The 14,710-nt window shown below is 34.7% G+C and overlaps 1 protein-coding gene across 1 annotated transcript in view; it reads right to left on the reverse strand.

Annotated features, from left to right (window-relative positions):
- Positions 1–988: 988 nt before the first annotated feature.
- Positions 989–14,710, reverse strand: part of LOC129871530 (ferredoxin-dependent glutamate synthase, chloroplastic-like) — a 54,495-nt gene continuing 40,773 nt past the window's right edge. The window contains exons 30-33 of the mRNA XM_055946464.1: positions 7,500–7,738; positions 7,305–7,383; positions 2,279–2,362; positions 989–1,688 (exon numbers count right to left, since the gene is read on the reverse strand). Coding sequence (XP_055802439.1) covers positions 1,509–1,688; positions 2,279–2,362; positions 7,305–7,383; positions 7,500–7,738 — 582 coding nt within the window. The 3' untranslated portion in view covers positions 989–1,508. The remainder of the gene's footprint in view (positions 1,689–2,278; positions 2,363–7,304; positions 7,384–7,499; positions 7,739–14,710) is intronic.

The raw sequence follows: 14,710 nt of genomic DNA on the forward strand, positions 1-14,710 counted from the left end.
ACTCTTCTTTGCTTTCGAAATTCAACTTTTTCTTTATTGTTCTTGAGAGATTCAAACATTGTATCATAAATACAAATGTAAAGCAACATGTATCATAAATTAAGATAATATCGGGAAAAAGTCTCTATATGCATCAGACTGTTCTTCTCTTCTAAAATTCCTCTTCTTCTTTGATTGTTTCTGAGAAATTCAAACATTATAACGTAAATACAGATGAAAATCAGCCTGTATTATAAGTACAAATTGTATCACTCTTTTCTCTTTAGATACATAAGCAAAGTAGCATGTATTATAGATACAAAATGTATTAAAGAAATCATAGAATATATTAGATGTGTCAAACTCTTCTTTGCTTTCGAAATTCCTCTTCTACTTTATCGTTCTTGAGAAATTCAAAATGTATCATGTATACAAACCTAAAGCATACAAATTATATCAAAAAAACCCTCCGAAATGTATCACTCTTCATAGCTTCTAAAATTTCTCTTCTTCGATTGTTCTTGAAAGATTCAAACATTATATCATAAATATAGATGTAAGCAACTTATATCATAGTTATAATCTATAGCATACTTTTTTCGCTTTTGTATCATCTCTTTTTCTTTAATTTTTCCTGAACAATTCAAACATTAATGTAATAGATACAAATGTAAATCATCATATATCTATGTTCATGGATTCTAAATGTGCCTAATACACATGTACAGAGGGAGAAGGACGAGAGAAGGTCAAATACACAAAGGGAGAGGGACGAGACAATGACAGATATACAAAGTGAGGGACGAGAGGAGAGACACAAATACACAGGGGGGGGGGGCGTGAGAGAAGTAGAGATACATAGATACACAAAAGAAGAGGGACAAAAGAAGCAAAGAGGCAAGCCATAAAGGAGAGAAGCGGGTGAGAGAAGGTGGAGATAAAGTGCCACAAGGTTTAGTAAAATGAAAAGTATTGTTGAGTTTAGTTATCAGGCCCCAAAGTACCGTGGTTTGTGAAATTCTCTTTTATTCTTTCATGCTTAAAGCAAAGGAAGCAATTTGCATTGCAATACATAGATGTTCCAAACAAGCAAATCTTTCTATTCTAATTTACACATTCTTGAACCAGAGTCGAAGTCACGATACAAGTTACAACTTATTAGGCATGAGAATGAAAGCCCCCTGAAACAGAAAAAAAATTAAGATCCAGAACTAGTAAAAGCATTAACATTGTATCTGAATTTCCAAGTTCTTCAGCTAAGCAATACTAGCAAAGGCACGACTATGCCATAATTTATCAAGAATTTACAATTTCTCCATCATCACTGTACAACTGCTGAAGCACCACGAAAGATTAGCCCCCTGTTAGACAAAGGTAAGCTTGCATCTTTAAGTATTTCTATCTCTCAGATTTCACTGTTCTCTTTTGCTGACAATCTGATTCTAAAAATTCAAAAATGAATTTCCTGTACAAACTGTCTTCTGATTAGACCGTGGTCATGGCTGTGTGCATATAATTGGTCTTCAGATTTATTTTAATGGCATCTTTGCAGACTGTAAAGTGACCACCTGCCCAGAAGCCAGTTGCTCATATTCAGCACTGGCCTCAGGGGTGTCTTCTTCACTGGGTGGAACCAATTGCCAAAAGAGTGGCAAATATTTGTCCCAGTCTTTGAGTATAACAGAGCCTTTTGTGCTGCCAGTTTTTTCCTAGGAAGAATGAACACGCTTACATTAGAACATATTACCTCAACCACTCAGCACCTCGTTCAAAAAAGCTGAGAACAAAAATGAAGAACTAATCTAAATTGCTTCACCCAACCGTTTAAACTAAAAATATTGAGCGAATGCATGATATATTTATACTTCATATCTAATATGTACATAACGTGCATAATCAGAGTTTAATTTGTGTGTACCAATTAGGAAATGTAAACAGTGAATCCGGCCCACTATTTGTGTAAGATCCCAAGAAATATAGGGTTAATAACATTCATGGAAAGAAGACACACCATCACTTAACTGTATTACTGACTAAAGCCCATTAACTAATCATAGGATAAAGAAAGATAAAAGTCCCCCCCACCCCAAATACACACACACACCCACAAGCAAAAAAAAATATTTTAAATTGTAGATGGAAATATACTAGAAAAAGTTTGACGGGAGCTAATCAAATTAGATTGTGGGCAGATATGGCAAATTCTTAAAACATGTAATTATGTCCCAATGAGCCGTATCACTAATCGAGTATGTGTGTGCGGGCATGTAGCCACATACGAAAATATACGTGTACTTACCACATGAGCTTCAATTAGGTTCTTTAGCTGTGTTTGACCCACCGGAGCAACCACTCTTTGGATCTTAACAATCTCCTTGTTTACCTTTACAAAATGGTGAAAGTATCAGAAATTATGCGAAGAAGAACACAGTTTCAAGAAACCAAATCAAATTTGTTATACATGTTGGTAAAGCTTAAAGTCATATAAAGCTAACTATGATTTTATGATTCAAATTGGTGAGTATATCTCACTCCGATATGGAATCTCCACATGGTCTGCCAAGAGATTTAGGTACTTTTCAATCTTTCACAAGGCAAGAATGCCTGCTTACTCACATGGTCTACCAAGAGATTTAGGTACTTTTCAATCTTTCACAAGGCAAGAATGCCTGCTTACTCACATGGTCTACCAAGAGATTAAGTTATTCTTTCCAAATCCTACACTAGTGGAAAAGAGTGTCTGCAGCTTTGGTGACTAACAACATCAGATATTTTGTTGCAGACTTCTATTTTATAGATCAACAATAGAGTTTGAATTCCTAAAAGAATTCTAGCAATCATTGAAGTGGAACAAGAACCATCAGAGACCTAAGTTTAAATCCCGATAAAATAAAAATACATTGGGTGATTTTTTTTCATTTGTCTAAATATTGATGTGCAGGGTTACCATAACCCTGTAGTAGTGGAAGATAATAAATACCCAGTGGAAAAATTGAGGTATGAGCAAGCTGTGACTTATAGAACTAACGACAACGATGAAGCTTTGGAAATACCACGAAGGTCATTCATAAGATTTCAAGCTAAGGAATTGTAAGATTGTTCGGCTTTCAGTGGGAAACAAAGAAGATGCTAATTGTGGAAGAGGAGCTCACAACTCAAGGAGATGATTGGCAAGTGCAACAATTATTTTACGGGCCAAACTGAAGTCAAAGAGGATATAGATTGGGGGCCGAACACCAACCGAGGAAGGCCTAAATCATCCCACAAAGAGGCCAACTTCGCGGCAAGTACGGGGTAAAGGCTCATAAAACTCACCCACAAATCAAGGAGTTTTTCCTTCAATTTAGGCAACTTCACTTCCCATGGTATTAGGAGACTTAGTCATACTTCCCTAATTCTTTCCTAGTTGGTTTATGGAATGTAATGAGACACATTTTAAATGTTTTCCTAGGTAGTTAGGATTTATTTCTTTTCCTTTTCCTGAGGGTGTGGGGCTTGTTGTCCAAGTTTGTTCGACAAATGACAAAAAAGGCCCTTAATGTATCATAAATGGCTCAAAAATACCACTTTTCCACCTATTAGATCACAAATGCCCTAAAAAAAATTAGGTCTATGATTGCCCCTTTCTTAATGGAACAATGACATGAAATTGGTGACCAGGATTAATTAATCACGTGATTCTATCTTATTGGTCCACATAGATTTTTAGACCTGACCGTCCATTGTAAAAAACACAAACCCCACAAAGTAGCATGTTTCTTCAAGCATCTGTAGAATTGGATGTTCATTTAAAGATTGGATTACTGCCGCAAGTTACTCCATCCTTATCACCCCTTCATTTCAATTCAAATAAACACAAACTTGTCTCCCAAGATTTTAAATTAGTACAAAATAAAAATCCATTTTCTGGAGTTTTTTTTTACTATTGGTTAAAGACGACACAATTTATATATAGTAAATTATATCTATCTATATTATATTAAAAATGAGAGTCCCAAAACTTAAAAGTTGAATTACATAAATGCCCTGTTTATTTAATGTACCTAAATATCCTATTTATATATATATATAACAAAAAACTACACATAGAGGCAAATTTTGTTGCTCCGCGAATAGTCACCACAAACTATCAGACCCGGTTTTGAAGAAAACCCTCTTGTTTGGAAAGTAATTAACCATTGTTTATCTTGATTGATAGAATTTTGAGATTATACCAAAAAAATACTTCAATGGATCATTGCCAAAGATATTTGCAAAATTTAACCAATGCTTAGCACTGTTTGCCATCTTCCAATTCTCTCTTTTTTAAAAAAATATGTATATATCTTCAGATTTACATACATTTCATGTGCTTTTATTTATTAGGCTATTTGCTATGGTGGCTGAACTCATTATGGTGGCCAAGTTGTTAATTACTGTGTCTTGGTTACATATTAGCAATTGTTTTGGTACATTTGGTCTTAAATCTTCAAGCACTTCTTCCTCCGGGATTTGCACTCCCACACATATATATAATAATATTCCATCTTTTACAAATTGATGTTATTTCAATAATTTTGTCAATTGCTTTAATTTTTACTTTAAATTGAGAATTTGAAAGTGAAAAACTCTTTTGAGGAGTATTTCAAGTGATAATGGTAATCACTCGCAAACTTCATTTTATTTTTCAAGTGAAACTAAAGTCATAAAAGTGAAAACTCCAAATTAAAAAGTTAAAAGACCTAAATACCCTTTTATTTACCTAAATACTCTTCTTCTAAAAGAAACATCACCTAAAAATACTCCTCCATTAACAGTCATAATCATTCAATTCACAAACGTGTCTTTTTATCATTACCCAAGGGTGTGGCCTATTAGTTAATGAAGTGGGTTGAACAACATGAAGTCTCAGGTTCAAATCCCAGAAGAGACAAAAACACTAGGTGATTTCTTCCTATTTGTTCTAGATTTGGTGGATAGAGTTACCTGACACCTATTGCTAGTGGGATGCGACATGTATCCCGTGGAATTAGTCGAGTTGCACACAAGTGACCCGGACACCATGGTTATAAAAAAAGTGTCTTCTTATCAAATGATAAATAATTAGATCCCTAATAGACTACAATATTTAATAAAAAGTTGAATGCCCCTAGAACTACAATCTAAACATCAATAAGGAGCTGAGTGTAGGCAAAATTGATTACCGAGGTGAAAACACACTGAAAAGGTTGCCTCCTGGTATGAGTTTTTAAACACTGAACGGGAAAGCATTTTTTGTCGGCCTATACGCCGACTCTGAATCAAAGATTTACTCACTGCCAACAAGTATATACTTGTACTAAAAAATCAATTTGTACTTAATTATCTCAAACTAAATCTCATTGTGATATTAAGAGAAAACAAACAAGCAGAATGTAATTCTCTTTATGTTTTATAACAGATAAAATCATAAAACACATTGATTTGGAAATAATATGTGTTCACATGCCTTTATAACTCAAATAATAACTTTCAAAACATATCATATGATTAAAATTCAATATTTTGCAATACAAACTTTATAATTATGCCATGAGATAAATGTGCAACGCACACTCAGAGATCTGAGACTACTAGAGGGGGAAATGAAGGGTAGTTTCAAATATATACAATAAAGTAATTAATTTACAACAAATATAGCCATGTTTTATTAACATAAAAATAGCCAAAACTCATAGAAATACAATATAGCTTGTCAAAAGTCACAGAAAGTATACATTGACTATACAATATAGCTTATCTATACATGAAATATACACTGACTATACATTAAGATACACTCAAAAAGCTGAATATAGCTTAACTATATATGAAATATACACTGAGTGTACATGAAGTATACACCGACTATTCAATTTTGATCAACTCAAAATCACCTCTAAATAGTCCCAAAATTTAGATATAAAATCCACTCAATGTTTTGAGTCTTTGGATATATAATTCGCTCGAAACGATTCACGTTTGTGGTACATCGTATTTTTAAAAAGAAAAAGAAAAACTGTAAGAAGAAAAAAAAAAGAAAAAACTCGAAGAAGAAGAAGAATTGGAAGAAAAAACTGGCCAAAGCAGAAGACGAAGATACAACCAAGGTGAAGAAGAAACCGGTCATTTTTTGGTAATTAAATTTGACGAAGGGTCTTTTGATGTAATTATCCCAAAAAAGAATTAACGTAGAAAAGAGTTTATGACTTATCAACAATCCTTGTCAATAACCCAGAAGGCTTCACAAAGCTCAAGTCTTTTCACAATGCATCACCCATGCCAAATTAATTGCTTTAAATTTTGCACTTGGTTTATAAATAGTACAAATAGGTTAGTTAAATTAAGAAACCGGTTACATTGTGGGCTTGTATGTTTTACAATGGACGGATCGGGTGGTCTAAAAATGTATGTGGACCAATAAGATAAAGGGCGCAATTTTTGAGCCATGTATGAGAAGTTAAGGTCACTTTTGACCCTTCCCTAAAGTTAGTTTATGATTTAATTATTAGGCCTTTAGGAGTGGTTTACACGTCCCCTTCCACTATTTGTTTTTATCAAGACATCCCCTTACAGTATATATAGGGGTTTCTTACACTACTTCTAAGGCTAGAAGACCACTAGAGGACACCCAGGACTATAGCATGTCATGAAAGAAGCACACTAGACTTCCATCGCACTTGGTGCCAATGAGGTTACTTTTACAAGCACATACCTTCAGGAGATAAGTAATTTCCTTTAATTGATATCTTTGGTTTCAATTAGGTCATCTATAGAGGAAATTAGCCTTGAGTGAATTACTGCCTCAACTTTCTTGAATTTAAAGTCAAGATCACTTAATCCAAGTTTTTGATTTGTTTCTCTAGTTAAAGTAATTAGTTTACCCAATGAATGGTTATTACTAGGTACAATTTAGGATTCTTAGGATCTTTCTTGAAATTCATAAATTCTATTCTTGAATTTCTCTCTTCAGTTCTTGTGGTTTTTTCTAGCTTCCGCAATTTCTTTTAAGTTTGTTATTCAATTCTTGAACCCCCAAGGTGATCCTTATCAATCACAGCCACCATCATATAAATAAAAAGAATTCAAGCAAATATTCATTAATTTTCTCTCCATTCTCAACAAAGTGAGATCATCTTGGTCTTCTCTTTTGCATGAATTTTAAGGAAACTCTGCAATTTAATATGATTATTTTGGGAGTCTAAAATGACCTATGTAGGATCCAGATTCTTCATAAACTTTGTAACAAAAGCGAATCAAAAAGGCACTTCAATACATCAATGCTGTGACAGACGAGCAAATATTCATAAAGGTGACTCAAATCTCACCTTAGGTACAAGTGTTTCGTCCTCATCTAGAATGTATGCCAAACCTCCAGTCATACCAGCAGCTACATTTCTACCAACCCTGTTGTAAGCAAGAAAACATAGCTCAAATCCATGTCCCGAATTCTGCACTGTCCAAATTGTACATTCAAATCTCTTATGATAATGAGTAGAGAATGAACAACAAACAAGACTTACTTTCCAAGCACAACAACACATCCTCCTGTCATGTACTCACAACAGTGGTCCCCAGTACCTTCTACAACAGCTTGAGCAAGAGAATTCCTCACAGCAAAACGCTCCCCTGCTTTACCTCTGACGAATACTTGACCACCTGTTGCTCCATATAAGCAGGTGTTCCCTACTATGGTAGCATCCTCTGGAACAAATCCAGTATTTTGAACAGGAGTTACAACCAATTCTCCTCCAGCCATTCCCTTTTGAAATTTAATTCAGTAACTTCATTTAGTATGGATGAATTATTCAAAAGTCAACAACTACATCTCAATCCCAAAATAGTTGGGGCTATATGAATCCTGATTTCTCATATAAACTCATATCATATCATCATAATCATATATAATATATTATTAAAAGTGGAAAAGTGCAAAGTGAAAAGTTGAATTACCATTTTGCCCCTACACTAAATTAAAATAAATCTAAATATAATTTAAAATCTAATTAAGTGATAAATAGTATAGGTTAAATTAGAAAAATATAAATGTGGACCATTGAAATTCTCAGCTTTTATTAGGTACTTTGGGCTTCTCAAATCATTGAAGATGCATGTGAACTTGAGCATTTATTTTCCCCATATTCAAAATTGTAACCTTTCATTAGCAATTCTAATGAAAAAAATGTTGCTCCCTTATCATGTTACTAATGAATTAGCTCATTTGCCTTAGAAACTAAGGGGTCGTTTGATGTGGTGAATAAGGCAAAATAGTCTTGGAATAAATTTTTAGTATCTCTCAATTGTTTGTTTGGTTACAAAGTGTGGGATAACTTATTCCAGGATTAATAATTATGACAGGGATAAGTTATCCTTCCCTTTGAGTGGTATAGTAATTCCGGGATAACTTATCCAGGGATAAAATAGGTAAATGACAAAAATATCCCTTTAAACCCTTTTTATACATCATTTTTCACATTCAAAAAGGTTATTTTTGTAAACAAATAATTTATTCTTAAAATTTATATAATGCATATTATTTTGAATGCAACAAACCAAACACTCAATAAAAATAATTCCATCACAATTTATCCCATCATAACTAATCTCATCATAACTTATCCCGTCATAACTAATCCCATCATAACTTGTATTCAAACCAAACGACCCGTAACTGAAATTACTGTTAATGAATCATCCCAATCCATTAAAGAAAATCACCAAATGATATATAAAATTTTGATTAAATAACATAGAATTACGTGGCTTAACATTCATTTTTGTCTCATGAATAATATAAAACTGCTTATTTATTGTAATTATTGATGACAAGTCATACAAAAAGTCATTTTAAAATGTATATAATGAAGAAGTAAAAAGTTGACAGCATCTCAAAGTCTCTTCTATCCTCCTCTTTTTTCAAGATTGTCTTCAATGTCACTTTCATCTTCAAGGTATTTGAACGCTCAAGAACTGATCTTGAAAATATATATGGAGTGCAGCAATGAAGGTTATGAATCTATTCTTAAGAGATTCAAAAGAAAATTGCTTTTAATTATAAAGTAGTATTTTAATGTTTTGACCGACTGTTTTTTAATTTTTATTACGTATGAATATTTCAGAATTCTGTTATTGCTTACAGGCCGAGGAAATTTTGTTTTGAAAAGATGGTGGGATAAGCTTTTCATTTGAACAAAAGTGCACTGAAGCGTATACAATTTCATACTACTAATATGAATGAATAGTTTTCTTCTGTTGCCGTCTTGTAGAAGTCCCTCTGTGGCCGTCTTGTAGAAGTCCAACCACTGTAAAAATTAGTTTAAATCAATTCTTTCATTTTATGTTGTTTATGGTTAATGTTATGTTTCAGTTTGTGTGTTGTGTTGTATGTAGCAAAAGTGTGAAGCTTCTGAGTGAAAAGACCAAAAAAGCCATCAAAAATTGAACAACTATTTCGTCCTTAGGACAAAATTATTTCACGAACTTTTTTGATGTTTATATATATATATATATATATATATATATATATATATAGGAAGCTTCAAAAGAGTAAAGTTGGATTACCATTTTATCCTACACTAAATCAAACATCTAATTATTCAAATATTAAATAATAGTACTTTAATTAGTGTTTGGATTATAAGTTATTTATTAGTAAGACGATCAAAGGATCATTAATTAAATTGTATAACGAATTAGCCAAATGGAAGTAGTGTACTATTTTAATTATTTTTTGGATTGTAAGTTATTTATTAGTAAGACAAATTATTAATCAAATTGTACAATGATTTAGCTAAAAGCAAACTAACGTCTATAAGTTCTCAACTTCTCCTTGGCATCAAAATACTCCAAAACATCTAATTAATTGAATATTAAATAGTAATCATATTATATTAAATATTAAAAGTGGGTATGTGTTAATCAAAAGTTGAAAGTATCATTTGTACTAATCTTTTTCTTTCCTTCATTTATTTATTACTAATTTCTTTATTTACCTTAAATATTCACCTTCATAACTCGAATCTCGTACCTATTCAACTGATACTCTTAATATCCATAACTCTCCTTCTTTTCATATTCATAACCTTCAAATATTTAATTTAAAACTTTAAGATACCTTTTGGTATTCCTCTATCTTTATCTATATAAATTCATCTTTTTTGTTGCATAAGACTACTATCAAAGATTATCTTTTTCAATCTTTAGTTAAAGTAGTGAAGCACTAATAACCTTATTGTACAATTTGATTCATGCTTAGTTTGACTCGATGTCTTGAATTTTGATTGGTTATGGGAGAAGGTGTCGACAAGAACTTGAAAAATTATGTATTGATTCTGTTTTTCTTTTTCCATCTATATTATTATGATTAAAGTCTTAAGAAGGATGTGTACGCGGTACATTTTTCTCTCTTTTTAATTTCTCTCTATTAGACAACTTTAATTTAATCTTTTATGAATTTCTAATTGTCATAAGTCTATATTTTATTTGGGCTGATATTAGTCATTTGTGAATTTATAAGAAGTTTGCTAACTACAAACCAAAGTTCAAAATTTACAGTTGGTTGCTTAAAAGAAATTAGTTTTAAACATAAAAATACGCCCTCAGTTGGTGTTTCGTGTCACACTTTTAAAAAATTTCTTTTTATTATTGTATTTTATTATTCATTACACACATATTTACATGGAATTTTAATCATTTTAACGGGTCTAAAAAACTTTACTGGGGACACATGTGCAAATCACGTGCCCAGAAACTAGTAATGACATAAAATTGAAAATTATGTTTAAAATATATAATAATAATAATAATAATAATAATAATAATAATTATTAAAAAAAATACCCAGTGAAATCCACAAGTGGGTCTGGGGGTAGGGTGTACGCAGACTTTACCACTACCTCATGAAGATAGAGAGGATGTTTCGGAAAGACCCTCGGCTCAAAAGTCACAGTCCCAAGTAAAAGATAAAAATAATATATATAGCATAATGGCACAAAAAACGAAAAGTAATGCAAATTTTACAGGACAAAAACAATAACAAGAACAATAATGATAGCAAAGAAATGTGATAATCAAAGGCAATAACAACACAACTATAAAGGCACGCCTGGACCTATGACCACCCTAAACCGGCACACGACCAGACACCATTCTATCCCTACTAGCCTTCTACTCTAATCTGCGACCTTCACTCTTTTCTACCTAAGGTCATGTCCTCGGTGATATGGAATAGCGTCCTATCTTGTCTAATTACCTCTCTCCAATACTTTATCGATCTACCCCTACCCCTCCACATAACCCTCAAATCCAACCGCTCGCACCTCCTAACTGGGGCGCCGACACCCCTTCTCTGCACATGCCCAAACCATCTCAGTCTCGCTTCTATCATCTTGTCTGCCACAGATGACACTCCCACCTTCTCCCGAATAACATCATTCCTGATCATATCACTTCTAGTGTGTCCACACATCTATCTCAATATCCTCATCTTCGCCATATGCATTTTCTAAATATGAGAGTTCTTTACTGGCCAGCACTCCACTCCATTTAACAACGCTGGTCTAACCACTGTTCTGTAGAACTTACCTTTAAGTTTAGGTGGTACTTTTTTATCACACTGGACTCTAGAGACAAACCTCCATTTCATCCATGCTACCCCAATACGGTGCATGACATCATCATCGATGTCCCCACTACACTGGATGATAGATCCAAGATATTTAAAGCTTTATGTCTTGGGATTGGTTGAATGGCAAGCCTCACTTCCATGCCCTCTTCCTCCATCGCAACTCTAAATTTGCACTCCAAGTATTTTGTTTTGGTCCTGCTCAATCTTGAACCCTTTGGACTCCAACGTTTGTCTCCAAACCTCCAACCTATCGTTAACTTTGTCCCGAGTCTCATCAATCAAAACTACTATGTCTGCAAATAGAATACACCATGAAACCTCCTCCTGAATAGACCGTGTTAGCTCATCCATCACCAAGGCAAAAAGAAAAGGACTCAGCACAGATCTCTGATGTAGTCCCATCTCAATAGAAAAATGCTCTGAGTCACCTCCCACCGTCCTAACACGAGTCTTGGCTCCAGCATACATGTCCTTTATCGCCCTAATATACACCATCGGGACACCTTTAGCCTTCAGACACTTCCAGAGAACATCCCTTAGAACTTTTTCATAAGCCTTTTCAAAGTCAATGAACACATATGGAGATCCCTTTTTCTTTCTCTAAATTTCTCCACCAGTCTCCGCATAAGATGGGTTGCTTTAGTAGTCGACCGCCCTGGAATGAATCCGAACTGATTCTTTGAGATTGACACTCCTCTCCTCACCCTCATCTCCACCACTCTCTCCCAAATCTTCATAGTGGGGCTTAGCAATTTGATACCCCTGTAATTATTACAGTTTTGAATATCACCCTTGTTCTAGTACAATGGAACCATAGTACTCCACCTCCATTCATCGGGCACCTTAGTAGTCTTCAAAATAACATTAAACAACTTAGTCAACCACTCCAAATCTGCCTTGTCAGTGCTCTTTCAAAAGTCCACCGAAATTTCATCGAGCCTGATTGCTCTCCCCCTCCTCATCCTGCTAATAGCACGTCTAACCTCCTCAACCCTAAAACACCTGCAGTAACCAAAGTCTCGAAGACTATAAGAGTACGCCAAATCACCCAGTACAATGTCTCTGTCTCCTTTTTCATTTAAGAGTCAATGGAAGTAAGCTCGCCACCTTTGCTTGATAGAGGTCTCATCCACTAAAACCTCACCTTCCTTGTCCTTGATACACTTTACTTGATACAGGTCACGGGCTTTTCTCTCTCTCACTTTGGCGAGCCTATACAATCTCTTATCCCCTTTTTTCCCCTAACTCGACATATAAGTGTTCAAAAGCTATCGTCTTAGCACTGGTGACCACCGACTTCGCTTCTGTCTTTGCCTTCTTATAGATATATTTAAGCCTACTTTGCTTTCAGTTTACCTTGTACTTCTCCATTCCACTACTAATCTCCTTGACGACCACCAAAGATTCCTCTTGATACCCCTAGAACCTCGGTAGCTGCTTTTCTAATGCAATCATCTTTCATGTCCTACATGTTGTTCAAAACCCCACTACTACTCCAGGCCCCTAAACCAGTCAACTTCACCCCCATCTCCCGAGACAGGGCGGGAGTTAGCCCCCCCCACCTAATTTTCAGTCGGTCATAAAAGGTCTTTTTTCTCCTATCCTTCTTAATCTCCAAGTCCATCACCAAAAGCTTATGTTGGGTAGTAATATTTTCACTCGGAATAACCTTGCAATCCTTACAGAGGCCTCTACCACCCTTCCGGAGAAGTAAGTAGTCAATCTGATTCCTAGCTACAGTGCTACTAAAGGTGACCAATTGATTATCCCTCTTCAGAAAACACGAGTTAACAATAACCAACTCAAAGGCTTTAGCAAACTCCAGAAGAGATACCCCGCTGCCATTCCTTTCCCTAAAACCAAAGCCTCCAGGATATCATCAAAACCATCAGAAGTTGTACCAATATGACCATTGAAATCTCCACCAATGAAAATCTTTTCGGTATTCAGTATAACTCTCACTACCTCATCCAAACCCTCCCAAAAGAGCCTTTTGACTTCTTCATCCAGGCCTACGTGGGGTGCATATGCACTAACAACGTTCACAATAAGCTTGCCTATAACTAGATTAATAAACATCATCCTATCACTAATCCTCTTTACCTTCACCACACAATCCCTAAGATCCGCGTCGACTAGAGAACACCTACTCCATACCTATCTCCTGAGCCTCCAGTGTACCATAATTTAAAACCTTTCACATCCTGAGCTTTGAAACCTACCAATCTAGTCTCCCGAACACAGACTATATTAATCTTTCTCCTCTTAAGACTCTTCACTAGCTCTATGAACTTCCCTGTAAGTGACCCTATATTCCACGATCCTACTCTCAACTTACGAAAATCCGACTCCCTCTTACCACTATTTCTCCTCGCCTTTAACCCCAATTGAGGACATGATCCTAGTCCACCATCAGTAGTCAAAGCCACTAAAACGAAATAAACTACAAAGTGAAAAATTGACAACAAATAAATCCAGAAAATACAAGCAATGAGATAATAATTGACAATATATAATGTATAATAAAGAGACAACCTCACTAGCTAATAGGCAAATCAATAACACTAAACACCAAGTGAAGAAGGAAAAATGAAGAACAATAGCTAGAAAACTAATTGTAAGAACTAAGAAAGAAGAACAATAATCCAACTATCAGAAAGTGATACTAAAATATAAATGGGAGCACAAATAATCCGTTGAGGAGAGGAAAGATAGAACTTGGCCTGACGAAGATTCTGAATGTCACCAGAAAGTTCGCCGGAAACCACTAAACGTCGCAGGAAATCAATAGATCTAGGCCAGATCTGGAGGTATTCGCCGGAAAACAAGCAAAAAGAAAGAAAAAAGAAGAAAAGGAGAAAGAGAAATCACCGGAGTTGCACCGAAGAAAGAGAGAGAGAGAGAGAGAGAGAGAGAGAGGAATCGCCGGAGGGTTCGCCGGCAGTAGAGAGAAAAATATAGTCGCCCGCAGCAGAGAGGAGTCGCCGGTAGAGAGGTAATAATAATAATAATCTATATTACTTTAAAAGCATGAAGATCCTTAGAAATGTTGATTGAATTTTGTTTCCTTCATTAAAAGACTCTACAATAGACAAAATTGTCATTTAC

The sequence above is a fragment of the Solanum dulcamara genome, chromosome 10, assembly GCF_947179165.1.
Source record: "Solanum dulcamara chromosome 10, daSolDulc1.2, whole genome shotgun sequence".
NCBI lineage: Eukaryota > Viridiplantae > Streptophyta > Magnoliopsida > Solanales > Solanaceae > Solanum > Solanum dulcamara.